A 17722-nucleotide genomic window follows, 5' to 3' on the forward strand; every position below is an offset into this window, starting at 1 on the left:
GTATTACTAGCATCGCTGTCACAGCAGGGGGGACTTGTTCCTGAAGACTTGTGTGAAGAAATGTATTTATTTCCCTTTTTTATTTCATCTGTGTTTGTCGCATAATGCTTGAGACTGAGTTTGCTGTTGTGTCCAGAAACTGAAATAATGTGCCTGTCCTCGGAGCTACAGCGTCGGAGGACAACGCAGCTCTGGGCAGCTTACAGGCAAGCCCGCAGGTGCCCGGCCAGACCACAGGGGTCACTGGTGCGCAGTGAGCCGAGGACACCCTGTCCGACCTCCCTCACTTTTTGGGGCTGTGAATCTCTTTAGGACAACCAACCCTTGGCATCTCTGTGAATGTTAATAATTATATCCGCATCCGATCCGCCATCCGCAAAGATGTAAAAATACACGCGGATATAAAGCAGACACCTGTGGATTTGCAGGGTTTTACTGATTTCCATTGTCCCTTGGAGTCTGTTATAAGTGGAGTGCACCTGTATAAATAAAACGTGTCACTCAGTGCAAGTATATTAGTAAAGCAGCAGCCAATATGTACATGTTTTAACCTACCCTGTTGTGAAACCTTGAAGGCCTGTACATTCGTTGAGATAGGTTGTAAACAGCATAATGGCCTGCATGGCGCGAGTCCAGGAACAGCCTCACATTCTCAATGTTGTTTTTAATTGCAGATTCCACCCCCTCTGCTGGAAATGACATCACTACAACAGGACCAAAAAGAAGCATCACTGTTTTTTGTGTCTTGTGCTTTTTTTTGTTTTTTAAAACTAGTAACAATCATTTAACAAATGTATGAAAATGCAAGGGGTTGCTGACAAAAGTATACCATATTCACAATAGAACAGCATTTAAAACCCCAATTTAACGTATCATTGTTTTGTTCAACTTTTAATTTCCAATAATTTATCAACATTGAAACACCATAGTTATATTAATATGCCCAGTTATTAAGTGTCTCAATGCTTGCATTTTAGTACTTTAAATTTGGAATATACACATATTTCACTACTGCAGTAAGTTGCTGCTGCTTCCTGGTTTTAAATCACTTCTTGTGTTGTACCGCAGTTTTACTCCAATGCTATTGCTTCTTTCAGTGTTGAAAAATGTATATATATGCTCATTTTTAATACTATTTAAATAATGAAAAAATGCAGATTGCAAATGCAAAATGTATTCTACTGTACCTCTCCTTTCCGTAAGCCTTTGTAAAGACAGGAGGAATATTATTTTTTTTTTTAATTATTTGCTGGCTACTACTTTTCACAGAGAGTGAATACACATCTATACACAACTTACAGATTCATCTGTGAAACATGTGTGAAAACTTCATGAGCAACTCTTAGAATAATAATAGAAAGTGTGTTATTCCAGACTTAAAAGGTCCAAAGGTCTTCAACTGTTAAGATCATTGTAATAGACTAATAGATTAATTCTGCCATTTCATTTTATTGACAAATGATTAGTGACAGAAAGTAGGAATGAGGCATGAGTGAATACTACACATCACAGAAGCCTCATCAAACATAAATAAAGCATAAACATACCTGCTATTCTTGAAGTAATATACGATAGGTCCAAATCTCCCTTTGCATAGCTGAAAATACAGACAGTTAAGCATGTATTTATGTATTTTTATATGTAGCTTTTTTCATTGTGAGGTTGGACTTTTTAGTTCTGGTTCTGAAGCCAATTAAAAGACAAAACTTGAATTTCTTCACTTTCAATGACGAAACTTTGCAATGTATTTCTGCTTAATTTCCAACTAAAATGAGAATAGTAAACTCATTAGCTTGTTGAAAACAATTGTTGCTGTTTTCATGATAGAATCAGCAGACGGTATCATCTCAGAATGTGATCAAAATATCAGTGGATGTCCTTTAGTCCATCACAGTATAATCCATGAAATCAGTTATTTTGCATTGCTTTCTGTGAACTTCAAATCTATAACTGATGAAAATGGCAGGTTACGTAATGTACATAAACAGTCCCTGTGCCCATCCGATCTGTCACATCAGAACATCTAAGAAAACCTAAACAGTGTTCCACATTTAATAATGTGTATTTATTGGACTTTACGTGCACCTGGTTTTTGGATATGGCAGCAGTGTGGAGTAGGGGTTAGGGCTCTGGACTCTTGACCGGAGGGTCGTTGGTTCAATCCCAGGTGGGGGACACTGCTGCTGTACCCTTGAGCAAGGTACTTTACCTAGATTGCTCCAGTAAAAACCCAACTGTATATGGGTAATTGTATGTAAAAATAATGTGATATCTTGTAACAATTGTAAGTCGCCCTGGATAAGGACGTCTGCTAAGAAATTAATAATAATAATAATAATAATAATAATAATAATAATAATAATAATAATAATAATAATATTATGATGTCATGGAGGCAGATTTCCCGATCCAGTCCAGTAGTGTGCATGTGTTAATTATACTGCAGTAGACCGAGATGTCCTAGGCAGGTACTTTTATGCAGAATCATCCTACCCTATGTGAAAATGTGCAACTACTCTACGGGCCCTCTACTTAAAACAATTAATAAATGAACAGTACTTTAATTTTTAATGGGTTTCAAATATCCCTAATAATAATGCAGCTAGGAAAGTGCAGGTTTCATTGATTTTTGTATAAATGGACTAATTAAAAAACCCTGATAATTGTCACATTTTGAGTGACTGAAAAACTGATGTGTGAATATTAAGGATAAGTAAGGTTAGTTCAAATCAAATAAATACACATACTTTTTAAAACTTTGATTTCTTGTGCACATTCAAATCTTTTGACAACAGATTTCCCTCTAGCTAACAGGTGTAAATCTTAAAACAGATTCCTAATTTTACATGCCTTTCAGTCAGATAAGGCAACTAAAGCCCCGGTCACACCTGGAACGATAACAATAACCATAAATCATTTATGGAGCGGTCACACCAGAACGAAAAAGGGCTCCAATATATTGTACAGCAAATGCCAACAACTTTTTAGTACACTCCCACTTTTATTTCCAGCAAGATGAGGGACATTGATGAGGAACATTATGAAATACTCCTGTTGTATTAGATCAGGGGTTTTCAAACCGGGGGTACGTGTACCCCTGGGGGTACTTCTAAGGGTCATAGGGGGTACGCAGGACGACTCAGAAATGCACAAATAAAAATGAAAGAGAAAATAATGATCTTGAATTTTTTATTTTTTTTTAACGGTATTATATATATTCTCTAAACCACGATGTATACTTATTTAATCTTTGTTTAGCAGCTCAAAGCGAACGGCTAATGAAACAAAAAAAAAAAAAAAAACACAGACTCTATCATGTCCCCATTTTCCACCTGTACGCATGAGCGATTTCGATTGAGTTGATTTCCACTCTGATATGTAGGTGAAGCAGGCGTCTGGCGATTGTGCCTGGAGAGCGCTCTGTGCTGCTCATGATCTTTGCTGTTTTCAACTTGTTGTATCAGTGAAGCTATGTTAATGTGTTTTTTTATAAATGCTCTGGTAAACATACACAGTCATTACAATACTCATAATTTGATGGTTTTTGTTCATTACAGCAGCTGCATTTTATTTACAGCGGTAGCGGCTGGTTGAATATGTTTTCGGTGTTTGATACATTTCTTACTTAGAAAAACGAAGGAAAACACAAAGTGCAAAGTGACAGAAAGTTATAGAGTCCCTTTGGATCATTTTTATACTGGCTTTAATAAAAAATATAAAAGTGTACTATTAATCAAAGTTTTATCTTGAGGTTAATCTTTTTGATGCTGTAAACATTTTAACGGCACACAATTATGCTGAAGTGGGAAGTAAATAGTAACACAATAAACATTTACAGTGCAGACTATTTTGTATTATTTATAATGACTTTGCCCAACAGAACGTGAATATGAGTGTTTACAAAAAATCCTACTGCCTTTTAATTCTTTGCATCCAAAGAAATGTAATTAAGTTTTAAGAATGAAGCCTACTGTTTGGGTTTCTGTCTCAGCAATTTGTCATTCCCAGACTTGTATAAAATTATATATTAAATAAAACGGGGAAAAATAAAAGTTGCCTTTTATTGCAATCGTGGTACCATTCAGTCAGCGAAAACATAAGAACATGGTATGTATCGTTGATTACACCTTTCTTAATATGACGATACTACATAAATTATGTATATATTTATACTAATGATTATTATTATTATTTAAAGACTGACATGTCTTTATGGAGCATATAGGATCATACATCATGCTTGTGCTATAATTATACATTAAAGGCTGTTTATCAAATAATTTATAACGCATAATAAAAAAAAAAAGATTCCTTGATGTATACTGGAACCAGTTTTCCGACGTGATGTTCTGCGGTGGAACAGTGGAGGGCAGTCTTCTCTGTATTAAATCATTACAACGTCTGTATTTACTGTTTATCATATTTAACATAATATATAAAATAACACCAGGTAGGTGATGAGGTCACATTTAATACAGCTCTGATTGGCCAGGAACATTTATCGTTATAGGAGGAAAAAAAATCACTCTGAAAGCGATCGAAACGATAGCTATCGTTATCGTTTACAATGATTGTTATCGTTGTGGTGTGACCACCTCCACTCATTTGAACTGGAATGATTTTTAAAAATCGTTATCGTAAAGCCTTACTGAGCTGGAATCTCACAGCACTGCTGTTTTAAAAACCAACTCTGTCAGCACTCTCAACATGCTCCGGAAGGTGCATGCAGTTAAACATTAAAATCAGCATGTAAGGTTAAGTAAGTAAACAGTCTAGGAATTTACCATGCTATGCTGTCTGACTGCAGTTTCTCTTACAAAAGCAGGGCAGGATGCTAAAATTCTGTTAAAGAATTCACTCCAGCTTCCACACGGCACAAAGACTACTACTTTTTCTTCCACCTGTGTTGATCACTCTGGAAGGGATATTATGACACCCGGCAACGTAACTTTACAGACACGACTGGTAAAGGATAATAGTGTGTCATTCTCAACTGTCTACATAGGCTGTTCTCCACAAGACAGCACCAGTGATGACCCAATTGCCTCAATAATTTTCAGAATATGTTGACTGCTGGCATTCTTTAAACAGTTTAACTTTTCTGTGATATGACATGGTTCACAGTGTTTTACAGGCCACCATGGACTGCCAGGATGGCAGAATATGTGAGCATTACTTAATGGATACCACCTCTAGTTACTTTAAGGAAACTCAGGGTGGAAAGTCTTGGATAAAGAAGAACCTGTCAGTGTCATTTACCTTCCACATGTCTTGCCCATTGTGACCAAGGATGACCTGCAACATGGGGACTCTGCTTTTGTACTCCATATTACAGAATATGTTTCAAGAATGCAATTTGCATCACAGATTTTTGTGAAGGACAATTACATTGGAAAGTTTCCTACATGTAAAGTACAGGGGGTTATTTTTGGTCTGACTCCTGTACATTCTATTTGTTTTTTTTAATATACTATGTAAAACTATCACAGATACCACATACTTTATATAAACACACGCAATGTGCCATGTTAGCCATGTTAAAAATGATTAAAACATCAAAAATACAAAACACAGAACAAGCTGTGGTTATTGACATACCCATGCTTGTTAGCCTTGACAAGGCACACTGACACACAAACAGCACAGTGAATATTTACCTGGGGTTGCTATCAGAGGTATGTATGAAACCATGAAAGGTGGCGTATGAGGGAAAGGCGTGGGGAGGAAAAAAACATGCAAACGATCAACAACACAATAAAAAGCAACAAATGATTCAAAGCGCAGCACCACCTTTTTAACTTGTACAAGTAAAGATCAGTTTTACTTCTACTTCACTTCTTCAATTCATTTAATAGATACAAAACATTAACTGACAAACTGTTTCCATAACATTACCAGATACAGCAGTACTTAGAAACGTAGGTGTTAATTTTAGCAATTCACACTACTCCCTGCCAGGGTAAACCACCCCTGGATTTTCTTACAGTATTTTAGAGCCTGAGGGAAGCCACCTGGATTTTATCAGCCACCTAGTTTTTAGGGGTTCTCGTTACATAACCACAGTGCAATAAAATGCTTGAACAACCAACATTGATCTGTGGTGTGTCCTGGTGGGATTTTTGGTTGATCAAATAAACCCCTTAGTAAGATTTAAACAACTAATTGTCCAAATATATATCTATATATCTATCTATCTAGATAGATAGATATATAGATATAGATAGATATATAGATATACATAGATATATAGATATCTATATCTATATCTATATCTATCTATCTATCTATTGTTTTTAGTACTAGTGTACAAACTTGACACAACTCACTACAGAGACTTGTCAGAATTAAATAAAAATCTATTTAAGACAAGCTTCGATTTACATTGAAGGAGCCTGTGTGGTTAAAGAAAAGGGCTTGTAACCAGGAGGTCCCCGGTTCAAATCCTAGCTCAGCCACTGACTCATTGTGTGACCCTGAGCAAGTCACTTAACCTCCTTGTGCTCCGTCTTTCGGGTGAGACATAGTTGTAAGTGACTCTGCAGCTGATGCATAGTTCACACACCCTAGTCTCTGTAAGTCGCCTTTGATAAAGGCATCTGCTAAATAAACAAAAAAAAATAATAACATTGATTTAAAGTATTATATTATATACGACTTAAGTCAATAGGGACCACTTTTTTTCCTGATTTTCCAGTCATTTCTTGTATAGTTTATTTTAACATAGTACCTTTCTACTAAAATCAAGCTGTTTGCTGGATGTGCAGTATATGTGTGTTTTGGTTCTACAGCAATAGCCAGCACAGACCCAGACTTTGCTAATGATTCTTGAGAGGGCCTGTAACTAAATCAGTTTCTTAACCAAAACCTACAAAACAGTGCCAAAAAGATCCAGATAGTTATTTTAAGTTTTAATATAAATAGTTTTAAACAGTATATAAAATGTTAGGTTCAGTTGTGTTTATATTAAAAAAAACTAAAAAAAAAACACAGCTGTCCACTGTCAAGCTGTGGAACCTGGAAAAGACTTGATACACCTCAATTTCAGCTTTAAGTAATTTTGCTTAATATTATCATCAATTTATTTTTTATTTTGGAGAATTAAACATGTGGTGGATAAACTCTAACACACAAATATTTCAGTTTTAAAAAAAATTGTAATTGATTGTTAAAATGACACCCCTCAATTAGGGCAGGGCTGGCATCAGGAGAGGTTGCAAGGAACGCGGGTTAGGGGGGGTCTACTTAACAGTCCCACTAAATCCTAGCACCGCCAGTGAATTAGGGGTTACTACATTTTGCCTTTCTGCAGTATTATAACATTTTTTATTGCCCATTACTAGTACGCCCCTGAGACTTAAAGAGCTTATTAGATCATTTGACGGAGAATTAGCACAATGGGTGCTTTTACTCCTTTAACATTGGTTGAAAGATGCCATGTGTAAATGGTATTTTATTATTTACTTCATTATTCTTCAATAGTTTTTTTACACAATTGAAACTAATTCTTACATCTTAAACTACAGATATTGAAACACAGTAACAGTCTGAATCCTTTTTTAATGCCACTGTAGATATCCACCAAACCTGATTAGAATTAGATTACACAAGGGAAGGAACAGCAAGTAATGCCAATATAATAAAACATTTTAAAAAATGTTCTACAGTGCTGCACTTGTTAATGAATATGAAGAATTACATTAAAACAGGAGACTACACGTAACAGCAAACACAACTTAAAATGAAGCAAATAATATGTAATATGTGTTTAAACAAATGAAGACCACAATTGTGAAAGCGTTTTTCTTTCAGTAATCACACCCCTTGTGTTGAAGTACACTTATTATATTATGTGTTATTATTTTTATTCTCAGACTTACTTGGCCACTGACTGAATGACTTTGGAGGAGGTATCCTTGATGTTGGTCAGAAATCTCTCTGTGCCTCCTTTAAGGATGTCAAAGAAACCGCTGTCAGTCACAACAATCCCTGAAAGGAACAGACACATCTGAACAGTTAACATGTTTCATTCTGTAGGACGTAAACATTCCTTAATGTTAGTAGCTTCATCAGGTTTCAGTATTGGCTAGTGTAAATTTAATAATTTTAGATGTACACATGAACAGTGCTTGGCCTGCCTTAGTATATTGGTAGGTTGTAGAAGTCTGTATTCAAACAGTTCCAAAAAGTATTTAGTTTCTTTCTTTATGTATGGTTCGTTTCAGCTTAAGCGAACCAATACGGTCATTTTTGCAGACAAGTGGGCATGGGTAACACAGTTCTTCTTGTGCATGCGTGTTTTATGCATTATCAACCATGTAGGAAACACCTCCGTGGGATTTAGTCCACTGAAGCCAGAATGACCCATGTACTTAAATCTGAGCTGAACAATGTCTTTGCACTTCCTGGATCAAATCCCATTCCATATCTACCTTTCAAAGCCAAGGCTCATTGCAAATACTTGAAATGGTTTTACTTTATTACAGAATCATTAAAGAACACCTGCATGCATTTGCACAGCACTTTGGATCTGAAAGAGCACACAGAGAGCACTTCTAGAGGAATCAGCATAGAGAGGATATATATATGTACAGCTTGCTATAGCCAAAAGTTTTGCATCACCTTACAGCAGCGGTTCCCAAGCTTTTTCGGTGTGCGGACCTCTTCTGAACCTCCAAAAATTTTGCGGACCACCATGTGCTACTATTATGGTGACACACAGCCGCTATACAAGGAAAGTATATTCATTTTGCTTTCCACTATAGTGTGACAATTGATAACGATGCCATACAGGAAATTGATTAACTTAACTAATGAGATGGCTGGTGCAGTCACAGCATGAATGTCCAGTAATGAGTGATAACAGTTTTAATCTGAAATCTGGTTCCACATCCTGCCTACTTCAGTAATTTGATTTCAACCCAACAAGCTTAGAAAGTCCACTTTCACAAGAGTATGTGGTGGCAAACGGCATCGGGTAGTTTACTGCCTTGTCGGACAGTTCCGGGTATTCAGATTGAACGTGTAACCAGAAGTCAGTCAGATTTAGTTGCGTGAAGACTAACTTTAAAGAGCTGTCACACAGCTCTTTTAGGCTGTCTTCCTCCTTTGATGTCAAGTTCAATGTTCATGAATGGGTTTCTAATCCACTTGTTTTTGGAGGAGTCAGAGTTACTGTGTTTTGTTTCAAAGTGGAGCCAAAGATTAGCTGGCTTCAAACTTTCATTCGACAATACCTCGAATCATGCAACACACAGCAGTCGCGGCTCCAACACTGTAAACACACAACTTACAGAATTGAGGATATAAGTTTTTTTTTTTTTAATCTATTGGCAAATCAGAACCTAAACATCACATATTATTTAGTTCCACAAATTAATACGCGACACCAGCGTGGAACATTCGCTATAAAGACACAAATACAATATCACCAAGTCATGAATTCAAAACAAACAAGGTAGCTTGTCATGTTGTTGCAAGAAATTGACAGTTTTACGTCCATTAAAAGAGTTTCCTTGATTTATTAAGTTGAAAGAAGGAAACAAGTCCAACAAGAGTTTGGTCACAGCGCTGCCTGCCATTTTATGGACTACTTGTTGTGTTCGTTTACTGTCTTTCCTCAACCTCCAGTGCTAGTGTTATTCTGCCATCCTTAACAATTTAACATCTCTTCTTGGGATCTTACTGTAAAAACGTATTTTCCTCAGGTCGCATATATCAGATTCAACTAAAGCCATTATTGAAAAATGTTAATCGCACAAATTCTAACTTTTCCAAAGCCAGTAGGTGCCTCACCAAGCTGTGGTTACCATAGCAACGCCTTCAGAAAGGTTTGTGCCGCACGCAGCAGTGCAGCATTACAGTAGACCCTTTCCCATCCAACTTTTAAGCTCGGTAAAACTTATGCGAATAAGAAAATATATCCGACAAATGCTATGGAAAACGGTTTAAGTCGACTTAAGAAGTTTTTACTTGCATGACAAGCTCGCGTATTTGAGCATTTTAGCGCCCTTCTTCGCCAGTCCAGTGACGTCAAATTGTTTACTGCGCATGCTCAGATTTCTGGCGATAAATAATTAAATAATGTCACTAGTGCTTCTGTGGACCTACATGTATTTAATATATACATGCTTAACTGTGCTTAAATGTGTTTATATTTCTCAATTAAATAAAAAAAATATGCAAAATGTTTTTTTAGCATTTGGGAATTCTTGGTGAGGCCACGCCTCACTTGCCTCGGCTGGCGAGCCACCTCTGTGCTCCGCTGCTACTTTCTTCATTTTCGCTCTCTTCTAACGTGCATGTGATGTGATTTAGTCACCAGGCTGCAAGTTTTGCATCACCCTATAGAATTAACTAATTTTGCTTCGTAGTCAAATGAAACCTTCTGAATAATGTTACGTTAACAGAGGCTGTGTGGTCCAGTGGTTAAAGAAAAGGGCTTGTAACCAGGAGGTCCCCGGTTCAAATCGCACCTCAGCCACTGACTCTCATGGTGTGACCCTGAGCAAGTTACTTAACCTCCTTGTGCTCCGTCTTTCGGGTGAGACGTAATTGTAAGTGACTAAGCAGCTGATGCATAGTTCACACACCTTAGTCTCTGTAAGTCGCCTTGGATAAAGGCGTCTGCTAAATAAACAAATATTATTATTATTATTATTATTATTATTATTATTATTATTATTATTATTATTATTATTAATAATAATAATAATAATAACATATTGAATTACATACCGCTTTGTCGTTTTACAGATATTTAACAAAAACCGATAAAAAACTGAAAAATATGACATTTAAAAATCTAACATGAAATACTGTCCTAATATTATGTCTTCTGGTAGACTTTTGCAATATAATTTTGTAGTTTGTTTGATTACATGATGTTAAATAAAAGACCAAAATGATGTTCACATATTTTTGTATTAATTAATGTCTCAATTCTAAAATTCTAGGTGATGCAAAACTTTTGGCCATAGCTGTACATACACAATACATTTAGGAAAACAAATTCTCTCATATATAATAGAAAAGTGACATATGAGTGGGATCCTTCCTAACAATTCCCTGCCTCACAGGCTGCATAATACAGTATTGTGAGGGCTGGTCTGCGAAACCATTGCTTTATTATTTTCAGCTAGACGAAAATACGTGATTAATAGAGAAAGAAAATAGAAATCTTGGATGCTGGCTTTTCCAATAATACTATCAGTATGATGTCACCGTTGCTTTAAACATTCTTTTTTTGGGGACACTGCTTCTGTCATCAATAAAATCTACCATGTGTCGAGCCTGGTAACTTTTCATTGTTAATACAGCATTTCTATTACAAAAAACATGGTATGCTACATAAACAAATCTCTACTATATCTGGGTGTGGAAGGGTGGGGGTATTCACTGACATGGGAGACAGAAGATTATATTTGCCAACACCGCACAGGTGCCCAGTTGTATTTATTTTCTTTTTTTTTATATATTTATTTTACCCCGCAGAGGGCGCTGTTGTCCGTGGCCTGAATACTGCCAACAGTAAAACAGGATCACGGGGTTAACAATACAGGTACACAGTCCAGTGCACGTACAAGTGCTCGAAAATAATAATGAAAGCAAAAGGCGAAAGAAAAAGGGAAAATAAAACACAGTAATAAAACTACAAACAAATGTGCTGCTTACGCAGTGCCCCCACTGCTGCTAAGCCGGTCAGAACGGGTCTCTGTCCTACACTCAGTTGTTCCTATACACTGGGGGTGGCCAGGGTTTCCCATATACCTAAGCACGTCCCCTCGGGTATGTAATTCTCTTTTTTACTTTGTAAATTATTTTTAAGGAAGGCTGTCTCCCTCAGCCAGGCTCGCCTGATCCTTGTTTCACTCAGTGCCAGCGTCACTGTATATCCCCAAACACGGCCACCCCAATGCACAACCAAGCGCAGTTCTTATGGGCTGAGCAATCTCCCAAGGCCCGCCTCTCAGCCACTCAGAGAGAGGGAAAGCCCGCACACCCTCTTCCCCACCTCTCCGTGTCATCACCCTGACCACGCATGTGTCAGATAGTCAGTCTAGATCTCCCCTGTTACAGAGGGATAATTATGTTATTGATCCCAACTATACTATACAGTATATAGGTCTTCACAATGATCTTTCAACTTCAATCAAATTCAATACAATTCTACATTCCCATCTGCTCTATAAAACTGAACAGTAAAACATCATGCTACAATACCAAATTAGGGAAGACCCCACTATAAATTTCAATATGAAAGCAGATGTAAAATTACACCTGTATATGGTTTCCCCTCTTCTAGTCCAGAACATACAACTCTAGAGGTGCTTTCACACAGAGGAGTTATGACGGTTCAGAACCGCCACTGAAGCGGCTTATAGGTCTGTGTGAATTGCCTAAACCGCCACAGAACCGTCATATTTTATGCTGTCTCTAAACCTGTGGTCCAGAGAAGGCACTGAACCGACATAACTGTCTGTGTGAAAGGCTATACCGCCAATGATGCACTATAGTGGGTGTGGTTTCAAAGTCAATATGCCACATCACTATAGCGTAGGTAGGTAAGGGGCGTGCATGCAGTGCTTAATTTGTGCCAGGGCACAGCCCCGGAACCTCTGGGCATGCAGAGTCATAACGCCGGTACCTCTAGTTAAAATGCTTTCTTTTTAAAATCTCAACACAGTTGCATTAAGTCTGCAAGTTCTTGTGTGCGATAAAGAGAGACAGTCCACTGCCATGTTTGTAGCCTACTTTAAATTACCTTATGATTTCAGCTTGAGTGCCTTTAAGTAAGATGACACTGGCTGCAACTCTGTTGTTGTTTTTTATACACAAATAAGCTTACTTGATTTGAAAAACGTCATGAACGATACAAGCAACTTCTTACACTACTTGGTTTAATTAAATGAGTAGTACACAACAAAATATGAAAGTTCAACATTAACTTCAACAAAGAACAACGGCAACTTTTTTTATGAAAATATACTGTAGCCTACTTCAATAGGAACATTAGCCTGCTGTATTAAACCAAAACAATAAAATTAATAACTATCTGGTTCTCTTGCCTTTTTCAATGAATATAATTTAACTAATAGAGAATAAAAACATACTAAAGTTAACAACTACCTAGCCTAAATAATTAATCGTTTTTGTAATCTACCAGCGGCTTCTGTTGCATACACATCACTGATAATAGTGCAAACCGTGGGTCATACCAATGTTCCTGTTGGGGTGCGTTTTTTCATCAATGTCGTCCTTCTGGAGTGCCTTTGAATACCTTTTAATTTGTTTGTTTTTTAAACCATTTAAATGCAAAACCATAACAAAACATGTATACAGGCTTTTTTTTATTTTTAATTATTTGTCCTGTGGTTGCCTTTAATTGTTTTTTCTGCACGTACGACTACTTTGTATATGATGTAGAATACGTGACTGTAAACATCTAACACAAGTACGTACAATACTCTTTCAAATAAACATGTTATGATTTTGATTATGTGCTTCCTAGGGACGGTATTATTGTCATTGCTTGCGACCTGGCACCTCTTTCTTTACAAATGAAGCACTGCATGCATGTATTAGGTCTTGTCAGTGTTTCAGATTGCACGAGAACAGTCTGTTGTTGCCATGAGAACAATCTGTTGATTGCCAGGTTTGAAAGTTGTACTCGTGCGACCTCTGTGGCTGTGTGAAAGGGTTAGGATGGTATTACACCGGCATAGATTGCGCAATTTCATGCTGTGTGAAAGGGTATTTTATACACTCGTTAAAACGTTTCAGAGACAGCACAGTAGGTGCATTTCTGTGTGAAAATGGTATAGGAGTTATATTTATAATTGTTATATATTTTTAAAGGTGAAACTTCCTATTGTTTTCTTTCAAATTTATTTTTTGCATTTGCCGTGTGATTTCTAATAAAATGACACCTCCCACAAGTCTGTAGCACAAACCGTTTTCGAGTAAAAGGTTAAGGGGGGTACCCATCAACCACATGTTGACCTCTAACTTTTTACCCCTTGACCTGATCAGTCTAGAAATGTAAATTTGAGCTTGTTTGCCTGAAACAACCCCAAGAACCAGGTTTGGTGTAAATGGGAGATGTTGGGTATAACCTATTGGGTGATTTGTCACGGAATGATCCTGGTTTTGATGGGTTAAATATCCATGGAACTGCTTTAGGATGATTTTGGTCTCAAAAAGGACCACTTAACATTATTTAATCCATTACAGATAAGTTAGAAAAATATTCTTTAAATAACCCACGAGTTAAATCTATGTGAATAGGACTTTTTACTTTTATATATTTTCCCAAGATCACAAATATAGTAAATGCAACACCACTTTTTCCATCTTTTACCCCCCACCCCCAAATACTCTAATAGTGTAAACATTTCAGAGAGACTACTTTAAAACTGAGAGTATGTATGCTAATACTGACTCCAGACATGGAGAAGTTTCTACAAATGTGAAGAGACACCCAAATCTGTATAAGGTGTCACACAACACAGAGTCCCTAATCTTCCACAATAGTCACAATTAACCAGATCGCCAGACAAGCTTCTGACAAGAAAATCCTTACACACACACTCACGCAGATTTCACTCGCTTAAAAAAAACACATTTCAGATGACGAGGCTTAGAGAGTGTCAAAAGCACAGCATACGTTTTCTTTAGCTTACATTTTATTATTATTCATTTCTTAGCAGACGCCCTTATCCAGGGCGACTTACAATTGTTACAAGATATCACATTATTTGTACATACAATTACCCATTTATACAGTTGGGTTTTTACTGGAGCAATCTAGATAAAGTACCTTGCTCAAGGGTACAGCAACAATGTCCCCCACCTGGGACTGAACCCACGACCCTCTGGTCAAGAGTCCAGAGCTCTAACCACTACTCCACACTGCTGTAAATGTACACTGTAAATCAGTAGGATCACATATCAGGCATCTTTACAGATAATCTGTGCACAACAAACAGTAAAACTGGTTCAGAGTAGTGCCGTATGAACCATGGCGATATATATCAGGTTATATTAGTTACAAGTTGTCTCAGATAAATGGGGCTGCATGGAAGAATCTTTAACATTATTATTTAAATCATGGCTTTTCTGAGAGGAATAAAATATTTTTAAGGATTTAAAATAATAATTTCTTGCTGGTTTTATACTACAAACTGTATTATTTTTGTAAGATATTTGCCTTTGCAATTCAACCTTAATGCTCAAAGACCTTAAAATAGGACCCAGAGACACACACTATAGGGTACGAACGGAAAAGAAAAGACAATTGAGACATTTAAGAGAAGCAAAATACTAAGCAATTCAATCAGTCAATTATTTTTAAATAAACACTATTTATTTATGGTTTACCGAAGTGTAGAATCAGATGTAATAGCAGCTGTGCTTTTTTTGGTCTTTCTGCGACTGAGAATTAACAGAATGGCTGATGTTTACAGAATGCAATGGCGTTAGGCGTTTAATAAAATCGCAACATACCTATATTTGCAATATTTACAAACAAAAGCGCAAACGTGCTACAGCTTCTACATATAGACTCAAGGTCCACGTCTTTTTACGTCCAGCGACCACCCTCCTTTTATTTACCCACTTGACCTGACCTCTTCAAGTGAATAAACATTTACCAGACATATTTACCCGTCAGTATTTCATACATTTTATACACAAATTAAAAAACACACGTTAAAATCAAAGCAGGCAATTAAATGGGCATGCTCATTATCTCCAGACGGCTAAACAGTCACAACGATATACAGCTACATTATTAGATAACTTCTGCTTTCTGTTTTATTTGCATTAATACCTGCCATCTATGATTCCCTATATAACCACACCTAAAGCAAGCCTCATGGATGAAGTCCTAATGATTCAGTATGGCGACAGTCTCCGACAGCTATGATAAGTAAAACCAACTTACACATGATCGTGTTTTCTTACCTGCATTGTGCATGTTGTTGAGCTGAGCTTCTGGCTTGGACACTTGAGGAGGTGAACTTATCGATGTCCTGGGGGTCGCATTGTTCCCATAGCCACCGTTCTGTTCCAGGAGCTGCAATGAGTCATAGTCGTCATAAGTAGGCTTCCAGAAATAGGTGATTAACAGACTCATAAGAGACGGATTCAGGCTTACAAACGCAGACACATTCTTCAATATTTTTAACATAGGGGCACCTCTTTAACTGGTCAACAGTAAAATGTTTTAAATAAAAACAATACATAATGTGCCAAAATAATGCATCTTGTAGTGTACAATATAGAGTAGGGTACATGAGGATATGCAACAGGTGCAGTTCAGTAAAAAACAAAACAATGTTAAACATCATGTTTCTAGAGAGATTTCCACCTCTGTGATGGGGGACTTGGGGTTCACGTTGCGGGCGGCTGAGATCTCCTGCAGTTGATTTACGAGTTCTGTGATTGACAGTCTCTCCTCAGGATTAACTTTTAACATGGAACCTGAAACACATGCATGAAGTTAATTATTTAAAGAAGTAATGATCAGGAGCCCGGCCATTACTGAGATTAAAAGGTTGACTCACAGTTAATAACAGATAACAGTCAACACCCTAACCATTATAGCAATCACACCAAATGATATGCATTTTTTGTGGTTTTGTACTGAAACCAGTAAGTGGTGGTTCAGGAGGGAAAACAAAAAGTATTGACAGTTTTTAGAGATGAAAATGCAATATTATGCCTTTAAACAGTTTGCTTTCCAGTGCATGTGTTTTTTTGTTGTTGTTTTTTTCTGTTCTCTTCTGAATTTCTTTAACTGGATAAATATCAGTTGCTAGGTGACACAGTCTGTATTTTTGACTGAAATTAGAAGCCGAGCTGTTGTTCTTTCACTTGGAGTGCCAGTACTTCAGCTCACCAGGCGCCTGACCTGTAAAGTCTGCTGTAGCGCCATCAGGAGAAACAGACCTTTCTAACCCACAGGAATTACAAAGCCAATGCAACGCTGCCTTTCGAATCCCCAATGAAAACTTTGCACAGGCAGGACACAAACCTGCAGACTAGACTGTAGGCCTCACTCTGCACATGACACAGCTGTGCTTTTACCACTCAGGGAAGAGTATTTTTCTCAAATAAACTTCAACAGGTTGGGAATAATGCACTGCATAATATGAAGCAAGTTACATTTTTTTTTTTTATCTCACATGGAATAGATAATTAGCCTTGGTTAATAAAAGCAGACTATTTCAATTCATACTTACGTATAAGATCGTGAAAGACTGTGTATCTGGTGTCGCTCTGTGGAATTGAATACTTCCCATTCACGATTTGAAGTTTAGCTCCTTCTTCAAATGGATGCTGCTTGAAGCACAGAAGGTATAAAATACAGCCCAGGGCCTGTGAACCAAATAATACAAGACTCAGAACATGTGGAAATGACATGGTTATTTGAGATACCTTAATTATATTGGTTGTTTAGATCAAGTTAAAATTAGAAGGCATTTTTCTGAAGAAGAGTATATGCAAAAAAAAAAAAAAAAACTCCAAATATAAAAAAATATGATTTTTGGTGGGAAAAGAATGGCTTTCTTGTACATTGATACACAAATATGAAGAAAATCTAAATCAAGATGATATTAACATTTTGGCCATTACCTTCCTCAGTGTAATTAAGAATACAGTACATTCACTTTGTTAAACATTAGACTTTGTTTCTTTCTTATAATTAGGGCTTTTTATTAAT

At 36.9% G+C, this 17722-nt stretch overlaps 1 protein-coding gene across 2 annotated transcripts in view; it reads right to left on the bottom strand.

The window, feature by feature from the left end:
- The window catches only part of LOC117421252 (cyclin-G-associated kinase-like), a 64293-nt gene that overhangs the window by 26961 nt on the left and 19610 nt on the right, over positions 1-17722 (bottom strand). For both annotated transcript variants that reach the window (XR_009329051.1, XM_034035405.3), the window contains exons 8-13: positions 17241-17376; positions 16367-16479; positions 15961-16072; positions 7878-7986; positions 1548-1597; positions 556-704 (exon numbers count right to left, since the gene is read on the bottom strand). Coding sequence is in view for 1 of the 2 variants with exons in the window: in XM_034035405.3 (XP_033891296.3) it covers positions 556-704; positions 1548-1597; positions 7878-7986; positions 15961-16072; positions 16367-16479; positions 17241-17376 (669 nt within the window). In the remaining variant the exon portion in view is untranslated. The remainder of the gene's footprint in view (positions 1-555; positions 705-1547; positions 1598-7877; positions 7987-15960; positions 16073-16366; positions 16480-17240; positions 17377-17722) is intronic.

Source organism: Acipenser ruthenus, chromosome 1 (assembly GCF_902713425.1).
Source record: "Acipenser ruthenus chromosome 1, fAciRut3.2 maternal haplotype, whole genome shotgun sequence".
Lineage (NCBI taxonomy): Eukaryota > Metazoa > Chordata > Actinopteri > Acipenseriformes > Acipenseridae > Acipenser > Acipenser ruthenus.